The sequence below is a fragment of the Lampetra fluviatilis genome, chromosome 35 (genome assembly GCF_964198595.1).
Source record: "Lampetra fluviatilis chromosome 35, kcLamFluv1.1, whole genome shotgun sequence".
Lineage (NCBI taxonomy): Eukaryota > Metazoa > Chordata > Hyperoartia > Petromyzontiformes > Petromyzontidae > Lampetra > Lampetra fluviatilis.
This window is the reverse complement of record NC_136309.1, coordinates 6,121,576-6,137,495: the sequence shown is the minus strand read 5'-3', so window position 1 is coordinate 6,137,495 and position 15,920 is coordinate 6,121,576. Positions and strand designations below refer to the sequence as shown.

General features: G+C 58.5%; 1 protein-coding gene and 1 pseudogene across 3 annotated transcripts in view; both read right to left on the bottom strand.

The window, feature by feature from the left end:
• The window catches only part of LOC144944568 (protein tweety homolog 2-like), a 37,374-nt pseudogene extending 35,489 nt beyond the window's left edge, over nucleotides 1-1,885 (bottom strand). The window contains exon 1 of the transcript XR_013639597.1: nucleotides 1,247-1,885. The product of XR_013639597.1 is annotated as a protein tweety homolog 2-like (transcript). The remainder of the gene's footprint in view (nucleotides 1-1,246) is intronic.
• Nucleotides 1,886-4,503: 2,618 nt separating this feature from the next.
• TEPSIN (TEPSIN adaptor related protein complex 4 accessory protein) lies at nucleotides 4,504-15,545 on the bottom strand. Of its 2 annotated transcripts, none has more exons than XM_078872830.1 (13): nucleotides 15,470-15,545; nucleotides 13,729-13,801; nucleotides 12,604-12,695; nucleotides 12,211-12,304; nucleotides 12,006-12,073; nucleotides 11,163-11,238; nucleotides 10,876-10,950; nucleotides 10,014-10,214; nucleotides 9,538-9,724; nucleotides 8,816-8,989; nucleotides 8,299-8,377; nucleotides 7,834-7,968; nucleotides 4,504-5,932 (listed from the first exon to the last, which is right to left on the bottom strand). In XM_078872830.1, the coding sequence occupies exons 1-13, from the start codon at nucleotides 15,512-15,514 to the stop codon at nucleotides 5,492-5,494; spliced, it is 1,740 nt and encodes a 579-aa protein (XP_078728956.1). In that variant the 5' UTR covers nucleotides 15,515-15,545; the 3' UTR covers nucleotides 4,504-5,491. The 2 variants fall into 2 exon arrangements, with proteins under 2 accessions (XP_078728956.1, XP_078728955.1); XM_078872829.1 differs by having other exon boundaries at nucleotides 4,505-5,932; nucleotides 8,852-8,989.
• Nucleotides 15,546-15,920: the final 375 nt, after the last annotated feature.

Here is a 15,920-nt window from a genome sequence, read left to right as displayed (position 1 = left end):
ACCCATCCAGTAACTACACTACCCACCCCACACCTACCACCCAGCACCTACCACCACCCACCTACCACCCAGCACCTACCACCACCCACCCCACACCTACCACCCAGCACCTACCACCCCACACCTACCACCCAGCACCTACCACCACCCACCTACCACCCAACACCTACCACCTACCACCCAGCACCTACCACCACCCACCTACCACCCAGCACCTACCACCACCCACCCCACACCTACCACCCAGCACCTACCATCCCACACCTACCACCCAGCACCTACCACCACCCACCTACCACCCAACACCTACCACCACCCACCCCACACCTACCACCCCGCACCTACCACCACCCACCCCACACCTACCACCCCGCACCTACCACCACCCACCCCACACCTACCACCCCGCACCTACCACCCCGCACCTACCACCCAGTATCTACTCACCCTGCACCCAGTAGTGTGGCGAGGGGCACCACGAGATGTGCTGCCTGCAGGGTATCCTCTTGCTGCCTATCCCTTCCCTGTGTGTCCGCTTCCCTGTGTGTCCCCTTCCCTGTGTGTCCCTTCCCTGGGTGTCCTCTTTCCTGGGTGTCCCCTTCCCTGTGTGTCCCCTCCCTGTGTGTCCCCTTCCCTGTGTGTCCCTTCCCTGTGTATCCCCTTCCCTGTGTGTCCCTTCCCTGTGTGTCCCTTCCCTGTGTGTCCCTTCCCTGTGTGTCCCTTCCCTGTGTGTCCCCTTCCCTGTGTGTCCCTTCCCTGTGTGTCCCTTCCCTGTGTGTCCCTTCCCTGTGTGTCCCTTCCCTGTGTATCCCCTTCCCTGTGTGTCCCTTCCCTGTGTGTCCCTTCCCTGTGTGTCCCTTCCCTGTGTGTCCCTTCCCTGTGTGTCCTCTTCCCTGTGTGTCCCTTCCCTGTGTGTCCCTTCCCTGTGTGTCCCCTTCCCTGTGTGTCCCTTCCCTGTGTATCCCCTTCCCTGTGTGTCCCTTCCCTGTGTGTCCCCTTCCCTGTGTGTCCCTTCCCTGTGTATCCCCTTCCCTGTGTGTCCGCTTCCCTGTGTGTCCCCTTCCCTGTGTGTCCCTTCCCTGTGTGTCCCTTCCCTGGGTGTCCTCTTTCCTGGGTGTCCCCTTCCCTGGGTGTCCCCTTCCCTGTGTGTCCCCTCCCTGTGTGTCCCCTTCCCTGTGTATCCCCTCCCCTGTGTATCCCCACGCTGTGTCCCCCCTCGCTGCGTGTCCCCTCGCCGGGTACCCACCTGCTGGTAGGCGCCCTGGCCCGGCGCGAAGTCGCGTGGCGCGGCCCCCAGCGCCAGCGAGAGGTGCGGGGCGCCGTGCAGCCAGCGAGCCCACGGCGGCGGGGTGTAGGTCAGCGGAGTGGCCATAGCGGGGTCCCCCCCCCCACCCCGGACCCCCTCGCTCGCTCGACGCGGGACCCCCTCGCTCTTAGGTCCTCTCAGCCATAGACATCCTCGCTCGATACGAGGACCCCCCTGTGTCCGTCAAGACCCCCCCCCCCTTCCCCAAGTCACAATCCCTGCCGGACCCCCCTCGGATCCCGGCGTCGAGGGGTCCACCGCTCGCACCCCGTGGTGGTTGCTGTTGTTGGTGGTTGCTGTTGTTGGTGGTTGCTGTTCTTGCTGGTTGCTGTTGTTGGTGGTTGCTGTTGTTGGTGGTTGTCCGGAGGAGATGGAGCTGTCGTGGGTGTCTCCCGGCCGTGCCCGTCCTTGTAGTGGTCGACTTGGTGGTTGTTGTTGTGGTGGTGGTGGTTGTTGTTGTTGTGGTGGTGGTGGTTCTGGTCGCGAGTGTCGAGTGGAGGAGGCGCGCCGCGCGCAATCTCAGAGCGCGGGGCGCGGCGGAGCGGACACGGAGGAGGCGGAGCGAGAGGGGGGGGGTGCAGGGAGAAAGAGGGGGAGTAGGGAGAAAGGAGGGAGGGAGAGCAGGGGGAGGGAGAGAGGGGGCAGGGAAAGAGGGGGGAGGAAGAGGGGGGAGGGAGAGAGTGCAGGGAGAGAGATAGAGGGGGAGTAGGGAGAGAGGGGGAAGGGGGATAGGGGGGAGGGAGAGGGGGTAGGGAGGGAGAGCAGGGGGGAGCTATGACACGGGGGGAGCAGGGGGAGGAGAGAGAGCGGGGAGAGGCGGGGGGAGGGGCTATTACACGGGGGGAGGAGGAGGAGGGAGCAGGAGGAGGAGGGAGGGGTGGAGGATCTACACGGGGAGCAGAGGGGTGGAGTGGGGGTGTTGTTGAGCTCGGGTCGATGGGGAGTTGGAAGTGGCAGCTGCAGGGGGAGTAGGAGGAGGAGATGAAGTGGGGGGCTGGAGGGAGGGAGGGGGTAGAAGCGAAGTCGAGGCGGGTGTTGGTGATGATGGAGACGAGGTGGGTGGAGATGATGGCCGTCGTGTAGGCGGCGGCAAGCTCCAGCTGGTTCTGTGTCACCGGCTGAGAACCCCGGGGAGCGGGATAGGAGGCTCATTTACAAGTGACCTTGGGGGTGGTTGTTGTTGTTGCTCCTGCTGCTGCTGCTGTGCGTGGAATCCCACTCGAGTCACGACATTTCGAGGGGACCGTGATCACGTCCGGGGTCGTGAGCATTCGCTTGCGTTAAACACACGTCCTCGGGAGGACCGTAACGGCTGTCGCACTCGGCAGTATTAATCGGGGCGGCCGCTGGAAGCGAACCGCGCGAACCGATTGCAACGAGCCAATGAGCCCCCCCCCCTCCCGCGCGTGTCGGAAGGAGATGGAGGGAGACTGACATCCTGAGTGAATTCCCAGCCTCTGCTGAGAATTAAATAGCTCTGGGTCCCCTCCCATACCCGCGTGCTTCCCCCACCTCCCTCCTCCTGCCCCCACCCCTCTCCTCCTGCCCCCCCTGCCCCCACCTCTCTCCTCCTGCCCCCCCTGCCCCCACCCCCCTGCCCCCACTCCCCTGCCCCCACCCCTCTCCTCCTACCCCCGCCCCCCCTACCCCCAACCCCCCCCGGTCTGTGCTCGTGCTGCCGACGCGTGTGGCATTCGCGAGGGTTTAGGATGAGATGAGACGCCGAGAGAGAGGGAGAGAGCGAAACATCGATGAAGCCATCACGCGATGATTGAATGGGAGCGGCGATGTCGTCTCACTGCTCGGTGTGAAACTGTTCACAGCGAGATCCGCCCGCCCGCCACTCGGCATTGCCGTTCATCACCGGAGACGATCCGACACATTGTCGATGGCTCGCCGCACCGTGGAGCCATCGACCGCATCGTGACAGCGTCTCACACCAAGGGGCGCCCGCTGCTTCGTGGATTGTGAGAAATCAACGGCAGGAGCGGCAGGCGTGCGCGATTGTGGTGGCCACGCGAGACCCAGAGCTATGGTGGGACTGTACAGTAAAGCCCGTGAAGACACAGAGAGGCGCATGAGAGAGAGAGATTAACGGAGGAGGAAAAGCGAAATGACGTGAACGCACTCTCTCTGGAGGCCCCTCTCGTGGTGGCGAGCAGCAGATCTCGACATCTTTCTGTTGAACGTATTTCTGCTGCTATCGTGTCAGAGTAGAAGCAAAGAAAATAACGAATATTGATGAGTGAAGGATAAACTCAAATAGCACTGGTCTACAGCCAAAATGCTTCCGAAAACACAATCCTGCGGAGGGAGCTGGTAGGAACGTTGGGTTGCTCGGTCAATTGCCAGGGTCAACGGCGGCGTGGTGTATTCCGCAAATATGGCCGACTGTGAGGGCGGGCACAAGCCGGCGTGAGTAGGTTAAACGTTGAGTTTTATAAGGACACCACGGGGTGACCAGCCCCTCCCCACCCAGCCCCACCCAGCCCCTCCCCAACCCCCCCACCCAGCCCCTCACCACCCTCCCCACCCAGCCCCTCCCCACCCTCCCCTCCCCACCCAGCCCCTCCCTCCCTACCCAGCCCCTCCCTGCACGCGGACGGACGGACACAATAATCCCCTGTGGGCTGGTGTAACCAGGAGGTTCCTACCAGTATAAATGTAGTCCAAATATACTAATTCTGGGTCACTGAGAATGAAAATGATGCTTACAATTGTTGATTGGCTCTAGTTTCTAAGATATGCTACTGGGTCAGTATATACGACCCTTCACTTGGGATTGGCGGAGGATAGAAATATGTTTTTATCGAATCAATAGAATTTTTTACTTGTTTTTAAAACACGCACCTGAAATAACGATCTAAAAAAATGAGATGATTTAATAACCGGAACATTCTGAACACCCACCGAGCCCTCGCAGTGTAAGGGGGGGGGGCCCACTGCTGCCTTTGGAGTTGGGGAGCCGGCGTTCGAATCCCGCAAATAAACTTTTGCCAATGTACACATTGCGACATGACGTCATCACACGATTAAAGTAATGCGCAATGACGTCATCCCACATGTTCACACAGCCTTGTGCGCAGAGTGTGAACAAGGACGCGGTGGGAAACAAATGAGAAAAATAAAACTCGATTCATCTAAAAATAAATTACTGGTGGAATTTGACCAAACCAACTAAATCAAGCTGTTACAGCGGCAGTAACCAGTGAAGTATGGTCAGATAACCCTCATGTCCCGCACGGACTGGGAAGGCCCTCATCCAGCAGCGGATTAATAAGCATCCGCTGCGAGAGAATCAGGCGGGAGACTCGAGTTCGGTCCAGGGAGCGGTGCAGGCCACTCCGTGTTTTATTTACAACCCGAGCAAAGCTTGGCCACTCCATAGGGACCCCTGGACGCAGGGACCCCCAACAATAGAACCCCCCAACACAGGCACCCCCTCTGCAGCAACACTAATACTGGGACCCCCGATGCAGGGACCCCCCCCAACACCAAACCCCGCGTCACACCCCGCGTGGCTGTGATTGAGCAGAGCATGAGAGCGACGATGTTCAAGTAGGCAGGGCATGGCGCGGTGGAGGTGAAACTCTGAGTGCGTCGGGCTGTGCACACGCGTGTGAACAGCGTGTGAACAGCATGTGAAGTGCGCAAAGTGCGTGAAATACGCGCGAGTGGTCATGGCCGCGACACGAGTCGACCCCTCCAGCGATGCGATGAAACGTCACGGTTCCGGGGCCGCACTCCATTCAAGAGCCGACGATGCCTTCCCCACCGTCTCCCCAGTGTCTCATCTCGTCGCCCGCTCCGTCCGTGGGGTTTCGTTCGCTCTCCGTTCGCCCCGCTGCTACATCAGCATCTCGCTGTGACATCAGCATCTCGTTGTGACATCAGCATCTCGCTGTGACATCAGCATCTCGTTGTGACATCAGCATCTCGCTGTGACATCAGCATCTCGCTGTGACATCAGCATCTCGTTGTGACATCAGCATCTCGCTGTGACATCAGCATCTCGTTGTGACATCAGCATCTCGTTGTGACATCAGCATCTCGCTGTGACATCAGCATCTCGTTGTGACATCAGCATCTCGTTGTGACATCAGCATCTCGTTGTGACATCAGCATCTCGCTGTGACATCAGCATCTCGTTCGCGTAACGATCGGCGCGTCGATGCGCGTCACTCGTCAGCTGCTCAGGAAGGAGAAGGCGGAGGAGGAAGTGGCGAGAGTGGGGGGGGGGCAGTATGGCCCTGCCGCCTGCCCCCCCTCTCCGCCGCGGCCCGACGGGGGGCCCCCCTCTCCAGGCCGGACCGACGCCTCCGCCCCAGGGGTTCGCTCCGCAGGGGGTCCCGGCGGCCTTCTCTTTGGCCGCAGCCCTTCCTGCTCGGGCCCCTCCGCGACGCCGGGGCCCACCGCCCGGATCTCCATACCGGCGAAGAGGGACGGGCCTCTCTGGGCCTGGGGCCCACGGCCGGGCCGAGGTCTCTCCTCCGCGGGGCCTGGCGGGGCGGCGGGGATAGCGGGGGACGCGGGGGCGGCGGGACCCGGTGGGGGAGTGTGCAGGGGGCTCGGCGATCCCCGGCTGCTGCCCCCGCTGCTGCCCAGAGACTGCAGCTGCCGGAGGATCTGGGGCGAGGCGGGGGCACGACAAGTACGTTCTCACGTCATCGAATGCTGGGCGAGGGCTTCTCAATGCCGTGTCGGTTATTGCGTGACCATACTTCACGTTGTTAGCCGGCCGTGTGGCTCAGCAGTCGCCAGCCGCCCGCTATGAACCCGGCTCCCAAGAGCAGCGAGTCGATCGTCTCACGAGTGGGGAGTGCGAGCCCCCTGCAGGGCCACGATTCTCACAGAGCCTCGCTCGATCCCAGAAACTCATTACACTCTGACCGATGTACAGCTCTTATAGTCGTGCTGCTTGTTGCTAGCCGCCTGACGTGTTGGGCTCAGGAACTTAATTTGAAGGGAGGTTTTCGAAAGAGGTCCTTTTTGGGAATCATCTTTGTGCAGCCACCTGGTCACTCCCTTCACTCAGGGTGGTGTTGTGTGCGTGGCGGTGTGGTGTGCATGTTGGTGTGTGTGGTGTTGTGTGATGGGGTGTATAGTGGGGAGCGTTAGTGTTGTGGTTAGCACGGGGCGAACTAAGTTCAATTCCAGCTCACAGCCAACACCAGTGACGCTGAGCTGAACAAATCCTGGGTCTCCTCTATGCCGACCCACCCTTAAATTAGTACCTGGTTCGATAAAACATCAGCATTGGGGAGACAAAGGTGGCCGGGTGCAGTGCCATCCATCCATTCCCTCGTGTGCCATGCCAGTCTTCATTGGTCCTACTCGCAAACAGCACTTGCCCCTGCAGTCTGTTAGAGGTTTACGGGGGATATTCGTCTTGTGGTGTGTGTGATGTGTGGTGTGTGTGGTTTGGTGTGTGTGTGATGTGTGGTGTGTGTGGTGTGTGTGTAGTATGTGTGGTGTGGTAGTGTGTGTGGTGTGTGTGTGGGATGGTGTATGTGGGTGGGGTGTGTGGTGTGTGTGGTGTGGTGTGTGTGTGTGTGTGGTGTGTGTGTGGTGGGTGTGTAGTATGTGTGGTGTGGTAGTGTGTGTGGTGTGTGTGTGGGATGGTGTATGTGGGTGGTGTGTGTGTGGTGTGGTGTGTAGTATGTGTGGTGTGGTAGTGTGTGTGGTGTGTGTGTGGCATGGTGTATGTGTGTGGTGTGTGTTGTGTGGTGTGTGGGTGTGTGGTGTGTGTGGGTGTGTGGGGTGTGTGGTGTGTGTGTGTGGGGTGTGTGTGGTAGTGTGTGTGGTGTGTGGGGTGTGTGTGGTAGTGTGTGTGGTGTGTGTGGTGTGTGTGTGTGGGGTGTGTGATGTGTGGTGTGTGTGTGGTGTGTGTGTGGTGTGTGTGTGTGGTGTGTTGTGGTATGTGTGTGGTATGTGTGTGGTTTGTGTGTGTGGTGTGTGTGGTGTGTTTGTGGTGTGTATGTGTGGTGTGTGTGTGGTGTGTGTGACGTGTGCTGTGTGTGGTGTGTGTGGTGTGTGTTGTGTGTGTGTGGTGTGTGGCGTGGTGTGTGTGTTGTGTGTGTGTGGTGTGTGGCGTGGTGTGTGTGGTGTGTGTGTGGTGTGTGTGTGGTGTGGTGTGTGTGTGTGGTGTGTTTGTGGTGTGTATGTGTGGTGTGTGTGTGGTGTGTGTGACGTGTGCTGTGTGTGACGTGTGCTGTGTGTGTGGTGTGTGTGGTGTGTGTTGTGTGTGTGTGGTGTGTGTGTGGTGTGTGTGTGGTGTGTGGCGTGGTGTGTGTGGTGTGTGTGTGTGGTGTGTGTGACGTATGGTGTGTGTGTGGTGTGTGGGTGTGTGTGGTGGTGTGTTATGTGTGTGTGGTGTGTGTGTGTGGTGTGTGTGGTAGTGTGTGTGGTGTGTGTGTGGGATGATGTATGTGGGTGGTGTGTGTGGTGTGTGTGGTGTGTGTGTTGTGTGTGTGTGTGTGGTGTGTGTGATGTGTGTGTGTGTGGTGTGTGTGGGGTGTGGGGGACACCTTGTTGGCCCGGTCTGCGCAGGCTCCGGGTGGCCCCCCGCTCACTGTGTGCAGCGCCGACGCTGCCGCCCCCCACACCTGCTCATGGGACAGGAGGTCGGAGTTCACGAGGCTGGACAGTGCCGCCATGGCCCGCTGGGCACATCATCGGATCAAGAAGGGGTGGAGAAGGAACGTTATTTTCACTTTGTGTGTAAGATGTTGAGAGCGGTAGCACGGTGGTTATTACACTGCATCGCAGGTCCAGCCACCTGTGTTCAATTCTAGGCCACGATTAACGATTACGTGAGTATACAGGTCTCGATGTAAATCAGTGAGTCTCTGTATAAATCTCTGGGTCTCTATATTAGTTGGCGGGTCTCTTATGTTATTCTTCAGGTTTCCATTTATATAATGAGTGTGCATTTCACATCTTGTTCATATTATCGTTGTTGTGGAAATGAAACTCAATTTTACGGGTCGTACCATCTTCACGGTGTCGGAGGGGTCTCCGAGCCGCTCGGACAGCCGCACGGCGAGGAGCTCACAGTTCAGCAGCCCTGCCCTGGGGGGCGCGGGGGGGAGGCCAGGGGGTCAACACCGTGGGGGTCACGTACACCCCGACACAATCGACACAGCACGTACACACACCGCCCTCGCACCAGGCACTCCACGCACACACGCCACACACGCCCCACACACGCCCCACACACGCCCCACACACGCCACACACACACCCCACACACACCCCACACACACCCCACACACACCCCACACACACCCCACACACACCCCACACACACCACGCAGAGTGGTAGAACCGATTCGCGTCGCCGGGGTCGTAGCGGAGTGCGCTGTGAACCTGCACTGCGCCACCACTCCCCACATCCAGACACGTATACTCACGCACGGACACACTGCCGGGGTCGTAGCGGAGTGCGCTGTGAACCTGCACTGCGCCACCACTCCCCACATCCAGACACGTATACTCACGCACGGACACAGCACAGCCCCCGTCACGTTGGGTGTTCTCACGCACTCTCGCAGCAAGGCTTGGTTCTCGGCCGGAGAAAGGAACGGGCGCGAGCCGCCCACCACCCGTGCCACCAGCTGCTGCTCCTCTCTCTCCTCCTCCTCCTCCTCCTCATCCTCTTCGTCACCGCCAGCGCCCTCTTGCCTGCAGATGCACGCACGCAACACCAAGTGACGGTGGCGTTCGCCACAGCGCTTGTGCCAGGTAAAGTGCTCTTTGAGGCCTTCATGTGAAGTGTGGAAGGCAGGTGGTCATGCGGCAGACCGTGTTATGCGTTGACTGCGTTGACTGACAGATGCAAAACAAAGACAAAGATCCCCCGTATAGTTTTTTAACAGACTGTTGGGGGAAGTGCTGTTTAGCGAGTAGCACCTATTAATGCCAGCACAGCACACGAACAAGGTGGGTGGCCAGCACCACGCCCGGATGCCTTTGTCTCCCCAGTACTGATGTTTCACCGCACCAGATGCACACATATATGCGCGCACACACAGGCACGTGTGTGCGCAAACATGCAGGCTTACACTCGCACACACACACACGCGCGCACGGATACGTGCGCACAAACATATGTACATATAAAGACAAAGATCCCCCGTGTAGCCGATAGCAGTCGGGGCAAGTGCTGTCATAAGCTGGAACTATAAAGGAGGGGCCGCTGGCGCATCGCGCGTCGGGTTTCCCGGTCGCACCTCCCGGGGGGCAGCGTGGCGGTGACGTCCGGGTCCAGCGAGCGGCCGTCAGAGCCCGATCTGTGGCTCCCGCTGAGGCTCGCCGGCCCGGAGAGACGCACGCCGGCGCCCACCGAGGCCTGGGACAGGCTGTCGCTGCTGTCGCTCTCGTCCCAGCCCCCACCGGCCTGCCCGGGCCGGTGCACCGCTAGCAAAACAAAGACAGAGATCCCCCGCGTAGCCTTCAACGAACCGCTGAGGGATAGCTGCTGTAAGCGGGCAATCGTGAAGGCCGGAAAGATACACGAGGAGGCGGCGATGTGACCGGAGCCACACCCGGATGCCTTCATCTCTCCACTGCTCATGTTTTATACGCGCCACGCCAGCAGGTACTCGTTTAAGACGGAGTCAACCTAGGGGCTGCTCAGGACCTGTTCAGATATTCGTCACCGATGTTGGCTGCGAGCTGTATGAGCTGTCGTGATTTGGTAGCGAACCTATCCGCGTATCCCGGGCAGCCCTCTCAGCAGGCCGCGCCACACTCGTCGTCACGGAGACCTCCTCCGCTGCCATTGGCTGGTAACCGTCCCTATGGAGACCTGAACCGGCGTTTCTGATTGGCTGCTGGGATGGGGTTGGGGTCGCCGTTGCCAAGACGACGCTGGCCACCCTCTGGATTCGATCAAGGAGGCCTTCACCTGCGAAGGGAACAAAACACAGCAACATACACATTTACATACACGCTGACAAAGACAAAAATCCCCTGCATAGCCTTGATAGACACTAACACAGAAAGGTGCAATACAATACAAGGTGAATTAGCGGTCTTCACCGATTGGGAGTTTAAAAATGTTTTGATTTTGCTGAACGTTTAAAGCTTTGTAACAAAGAATTTCAGCCTCCAGCGCCACCCAGAGCACGTAGCTTGCAGTGCAGGCGAGGGCGCACACACGCACAGCAGTGGCCGTGTGTTTTGTAGATGCGTGAAGCTGCGTGAAGCTACGTGTAGACCCGTCTCTCTTGTGGTGGGAGGCGTAACGTCCTTCACAGGCCTCCTCCACAGACGGCGATCTTGACACCGCTGGTACCCGTAATTGTCAAGTCCACTCGGCTCCATATCCCCCCCTATCCGGCCAAACAGATGCTGTAGCTGGGCATGGGGTGGCTGGGCATGTGCCGACTGGGCATGCGGCGGTTGGACATGTGGAGGCTGGGCATGCGGGGATTGACAACTGTGAGTCTCATTTCCCTGTTGTGGGTGCCAATAGCCTCCCCGAGGCTCATCTGTCTGGGGTGAGGTGCGGTGCGGTATAGTACGGTGTGGTGGTGGGGTGTGGTGCAGGTGTCATGAGCACCCACCGGCTCCAGGAGCCGTGAAGCCAAAACCTTGCATGGAGGCACGTGGTGTCCGGCCATCAGACACGCACCCCATACCTAAGCGCACACACACAGACACGTACAAAGACAAAGAGCTGTTGGGGCAAGTGCTGCGAGTATCTATTAATGCCGGCACGGCACGCGAGTGGGTGGTGTGATTTTGCGCCTGTGATTGCGGTGACCCAGATGACTCACTCCTGCAAATGGGACACCCATCCTGGTCTCACGCATTCTCACAGAGTCGCACAGAATCAACCCCCGAGTCTTACCGGTGGAGGGTGGGGGGCGGTCTCGCGGCTTTGGAGGGGAGTCCGGATCGTCAGCGTAAAGGGCTCCGGCCAGATCCTGCGCCACCATCGAGTCACAGTGACACTCAACTCCGCCACCCAACCCTCCCCCGTCGACCCACACGCTAAAGCTCCCCCACCGTGTAGCCTTAACAGGCTGTTGGGGCAAGTGCCGTTAGCGAGCTGCACCTATGAAGCCCAGCGCGGCACACGAGGAGGTGGGCTGCCAGAACCACGGCCGTTCGCATTTGTCTCCCCAGTGCGCTAGACTACCGCTCCCCATACTCACACTCACACTCGCCCTACCTTTGGGATTCCTTCAAGTGACCACTGGTCAACAATGCAGAGGGCAGCACTTTTGCAATCGCCCTGCATGAGTGTAATGTACGTCGAGTGGAAGTCAAACTGATATATTTAAATCTCAGAGCTGGAATCTAGAAAAAAACCAGCACAGAATCAAATTTAATGTAATGGATTTTTTTGTGTGCAGTTATTGGTGACCGCACCGGGACCGACAACTTAGCGCTACACCGTTCGGAAAAGTGAGTGGCCTTGGACAGGACCCGGTGGGCGAGACTCAAGACGGAGTGGCAACCAAAGTAGATAATGTCCCCGAGAGGATGTCGACCATCGAGATGGAGCAATGGAATCATCTCGCGAGCCAGAGCTCAATGGACTGTCACATCGTAGGACCATGAGCGACGGCGACGGTTTCATCCAGCAGTGGATTACTCACGGGTGACAATGATGACGATAAAAATGACGATGACGATAAAAATGACGATGATGCGTGAACCCCGCTCTGTGGCACAGCGCATCACTCACCGCGGCGGCCGTGCGTACATTGCGGTAGTAGGCGTTCCCGTACAGCGCATCTGGGGGGCCTGCGTACACTGTGGGGGGCACAGGTGCGGCGGTGTTGGTGCTGGCAAGGGAGAAGTGGGCACCAGGGGCAACCGGCCAACGTGAACGTGCGGAGGGTTGTCTGTGCGTGGCTGCCAACGCTGGTGCCGACTGCGGCGCCTCTCACCGCTGAACTGCTGCAGGCAGGCTGCGTTTCGGCGCAGCGCGAGTGTGAACTGCGGCGAGCCGTGGTCGAGGAGGTGGCGGCACAGCTTCAGCACCTGCGGGGGGTGGAGGTCAGGGGGTGGTGGTGTTGGTGGAGAGGTGGGCAGTGGGCGATACAGGGTGGTGCGGGTGTTGGTAGAGCGTTTTTAACGCTTTCCAATTAAGCCTGCAGGTGTTACTCATTAAACGCCATGGTGGTGGCGGAGAGTGCGGAGTAGAGAGGAGGAAGGTGGAGGAGAGCGACGGAGAGAGGAGAGCGGACGAGAGAGAGGCGAGCGGAAAAATGTGAAGGAGAGAGCTCCGGAGCAGAGGAGAGCGGAGGAGGGAAGAGGAGGGAGGAGATTGGAGGAGGCACCTTGAGCTTGCTGTGGCAGGAGCCCCCACGTAGCCGCTCCAGCAGGAACTCCAGCAGACAGTGGCAGGTGCCGGCCGACTCGCGCGACATGTCTGACTCATAGTCAAGGGCCTTACTGGGTAGACAATTCGGCACCAGCTGCGCCAGCCCCAGTGCTTGTTCCCGTGATGCACTTACACCGAGAAAACTAAATTGGTAACCGCCCAAATGCTGAGCTGGCTCTGAGAATGCAAATTTAGTTTACAGCGAGAAGCCCCCCCCAGCCTCTTATCGGTGGGGATTGCACAGTGAAACTGGAGGGCCCCGATACCTCAACTCATAACCCCATGTGCCCCCCCCCCCCACTCCTCGGGGTCGCTGGGGAATTGAGGTGGTGCGATGCGGAGGTTGATGTTGATTCTCTAGGAATACTAAACACAACACTCGAAGGGCGTAAGGTTTTTTTTAATTCACGTTGCAATGGGATCACTTGACCCCTGCAACCTCGATAGTGCTAGTGGCCGCGACATTGACCGCGATGTTATCAAAAAAGATTCTCGGATCGAGTCATGGCCATGAATCACCACCTCCGAGTCATGACTGCGGAGGTAACTTGACACCTCGACCGACATCAATTACTTCTCAAGAGCTGGATGCAGCCAACATTAACTTCATAACCAAGTAGAATTGAAGATCCTGGCTGAGACCATCAGCTCACGACACTCAAGGAACCCACTTTAACCGTATTTCAACATACAAGAGTCTATGGGCTTCTATATGATGCATTGAGTCTCTGTGAATGTCCATTTGTGTATGTCAGTCATTGGTGACTGCGTTGAAACCAATCATTTACTACGGATGGGAAATCGGTTAACTCACAGGCAGTTGCCCGGAATTGAACCTAGATCTCAGCGCTGGGCCGCCCAGCCACCTCCCTGTGCCGCCCAGCCACCTCCCAGTGCCTGCTGCTCTTTACAGTCGGATAACCAAACGCATGACACTGAGGCTGTGGATACGAGCCCCCATTAGTCCCCCGCCCCCCGGCACAGCCAGCCTAATGCCCCCGTACTCGTAAACGCTACGGCGGGGGTCCAAGAGAAAGCTGGTATGAAGCCCTGCGAGCATCCCATGAGTCCAAGGGGATACCGGCCACGGCCTCGTACAGGTACCCCGGGCAGGGCGAGGGCTCATCCGAGGTGGCGTGGACCAGCACGGGCAGCTGTTGGCATGGGGTCGGAGGTCAGAGGGAGCAGGGAGAGGCTTTAACACGGAATAGTCAGAGGTCATGATCAGAATAAAGCCACAAAATGTTGGGCTGGGGTAGTTCCAGTGGAATCAAAAAGTCTGTCCTGGTAAAAAAAAAAACTGGGATTTATTTTGTTGAAGGTTTGAAATGTTCTGGCCTTGTGCTCGACTCATGATGCAGGCCCGAGGGTGGAGCTACCTGGGCAGAGGGCAAGGTTCCCTGGGGAGTGATTCGGGTTAGTGGCAGAGTGGACGTGCCCATGTACAAGTGGGCAGGGCTGCTCGCTCACCATGTTTCCCAGGTGAGCTTCCCACAAATTATGGTTAGTCATCTATTATAAAAAAAATCCCGGCGTTCCGTTTGTCCATCAACTAAATAATAAGAGCCTCTTCAGAAGGACTGAATCAAACAGTGAGAGAAAGTGGACCCCCCCCCCTCCACCACAGATGTGGAGGTAAACAGTTGATCCAACAGGGTTCCAAAAATTATCAAACTCCACAAAATAATTTTCACTCCCCCCCCTCCAAAAAAAATATTGTGTTGGCATATATGCCCACACACCACCCGACGTAGAATAGTCAGTAGCAGCCGCACACATGCGGGGACGGGGAGGGGATAAGCAGAGGCCATCAGTGGGGGCGACGAGGCACCAAGAAGCCCTCTTCTGCAGGAGCGAGATGAAGGCGGCCGTCGGCCACCGACATTCTCGTCGGTTAAACGGGAAGGGGGGGCACTTGGGCAAGGCGCACGTCAGGGTGAAACAGTATCGGCGATCAATATCCTCACGCCCACGACGTGCGCTGGGTAACGAATAGAGAAGCGAAATTCTACAGAGGGGGGGAGCGGGTGGGGAGGGGATGTGGCTCTCCTCAAGCAGGGCGGTCAAACGAAACGAAACTGCCCGGCTCTTGAACAGAATCGAGGCGAATTGAATGGATCGCGGGGATTGTGTGATTAAGAATCACATGGTGACACTTGGCGATCACGGGGTGAGGAACACAATCCTTCTGGGGGGGTGGTGGGGGTGGTGGTGATAAAGTTAGACTCGGGAGTGTTGCGGCCAGGACGAAAATAACGCGGCCGAGCGCCCCGCCGATGCAGCTTGCAATGACGGGGGACAAACATCGTTCGTGGCCCGTCCCGTAGCAGTTCAGTGGGGGGGGGGGGGTCAAGTGTCATGTGTTTGAAATAAAGTCGCCCGACATGTCCGGAACCGCGCGGGCATGAGGTTCCAAACCCGGGCATGATGTTACCCAACGCGGACCCTCCATCCCCCCCCCAAACCCCTGAATCCAAGAATACTTCTGACTCCCGAGACCCCCAACGCGCGGGGCTCGACCCCCGATGACAAGTGGACCCCTCACCCCGGCGATAAGACCCCCCTTAAACCAGGGACCCCTGCCCCATACCACCACCCTCACGACTGGAGACCCCGACGGACCCAGGGAGCCGGCTGCAGCCTGAGCAGCTCCCCCTCTGCGGCTGCCTCTAGCAGGCCCCCCCCCCGTCCTAGGGCCCCCCCTCCAGCAGGGCCCCCCCTCTAACAGGGCCCCCCCCCCTCTAGCAGGGCCCCCCCCCCCTCTAGCAGGCCCCCCCCTCTAGCAGGCCCCCCCCTCTAGCAGGGCCCCCCCCCTCTCCCACCTTGCGCAGGAAGAGCAGCTTGTCCGTGAGGGACGCGGCACTCATGGCGGCGAAACCCAAGAAACACGGAGCAACACCCCCCCCACCCACCGGAAGTGACGGGGCTGAGGGGTGAAGAGGGGCGGAAACTTCCGGTGGGTGGGGCGAAGGCGATGATTGACAGCTGGCGCTATGAGACTCACAGAGTCCCACCCTGCCTCCGATTATAGAATTATCACGGTTGGCTACGTACGGTGCGAAAGAAATTCGGCGTACATTGTTTGGTGCTGCTGTTGCTGCAGTGGTCATAAGGGCAATTAACAAAACTCTACACATTCGTCAATAAGTGTGGCCTTAAAATTTAAAACGTGTAATGGGCGACGTTTCAGGTCATGGACCTTAATAGCTCTCGAATAAAGAGGGCAGTCGAGCGATAGCGTGGATAATTGTGAGAATTACCCTTTAAACGTGC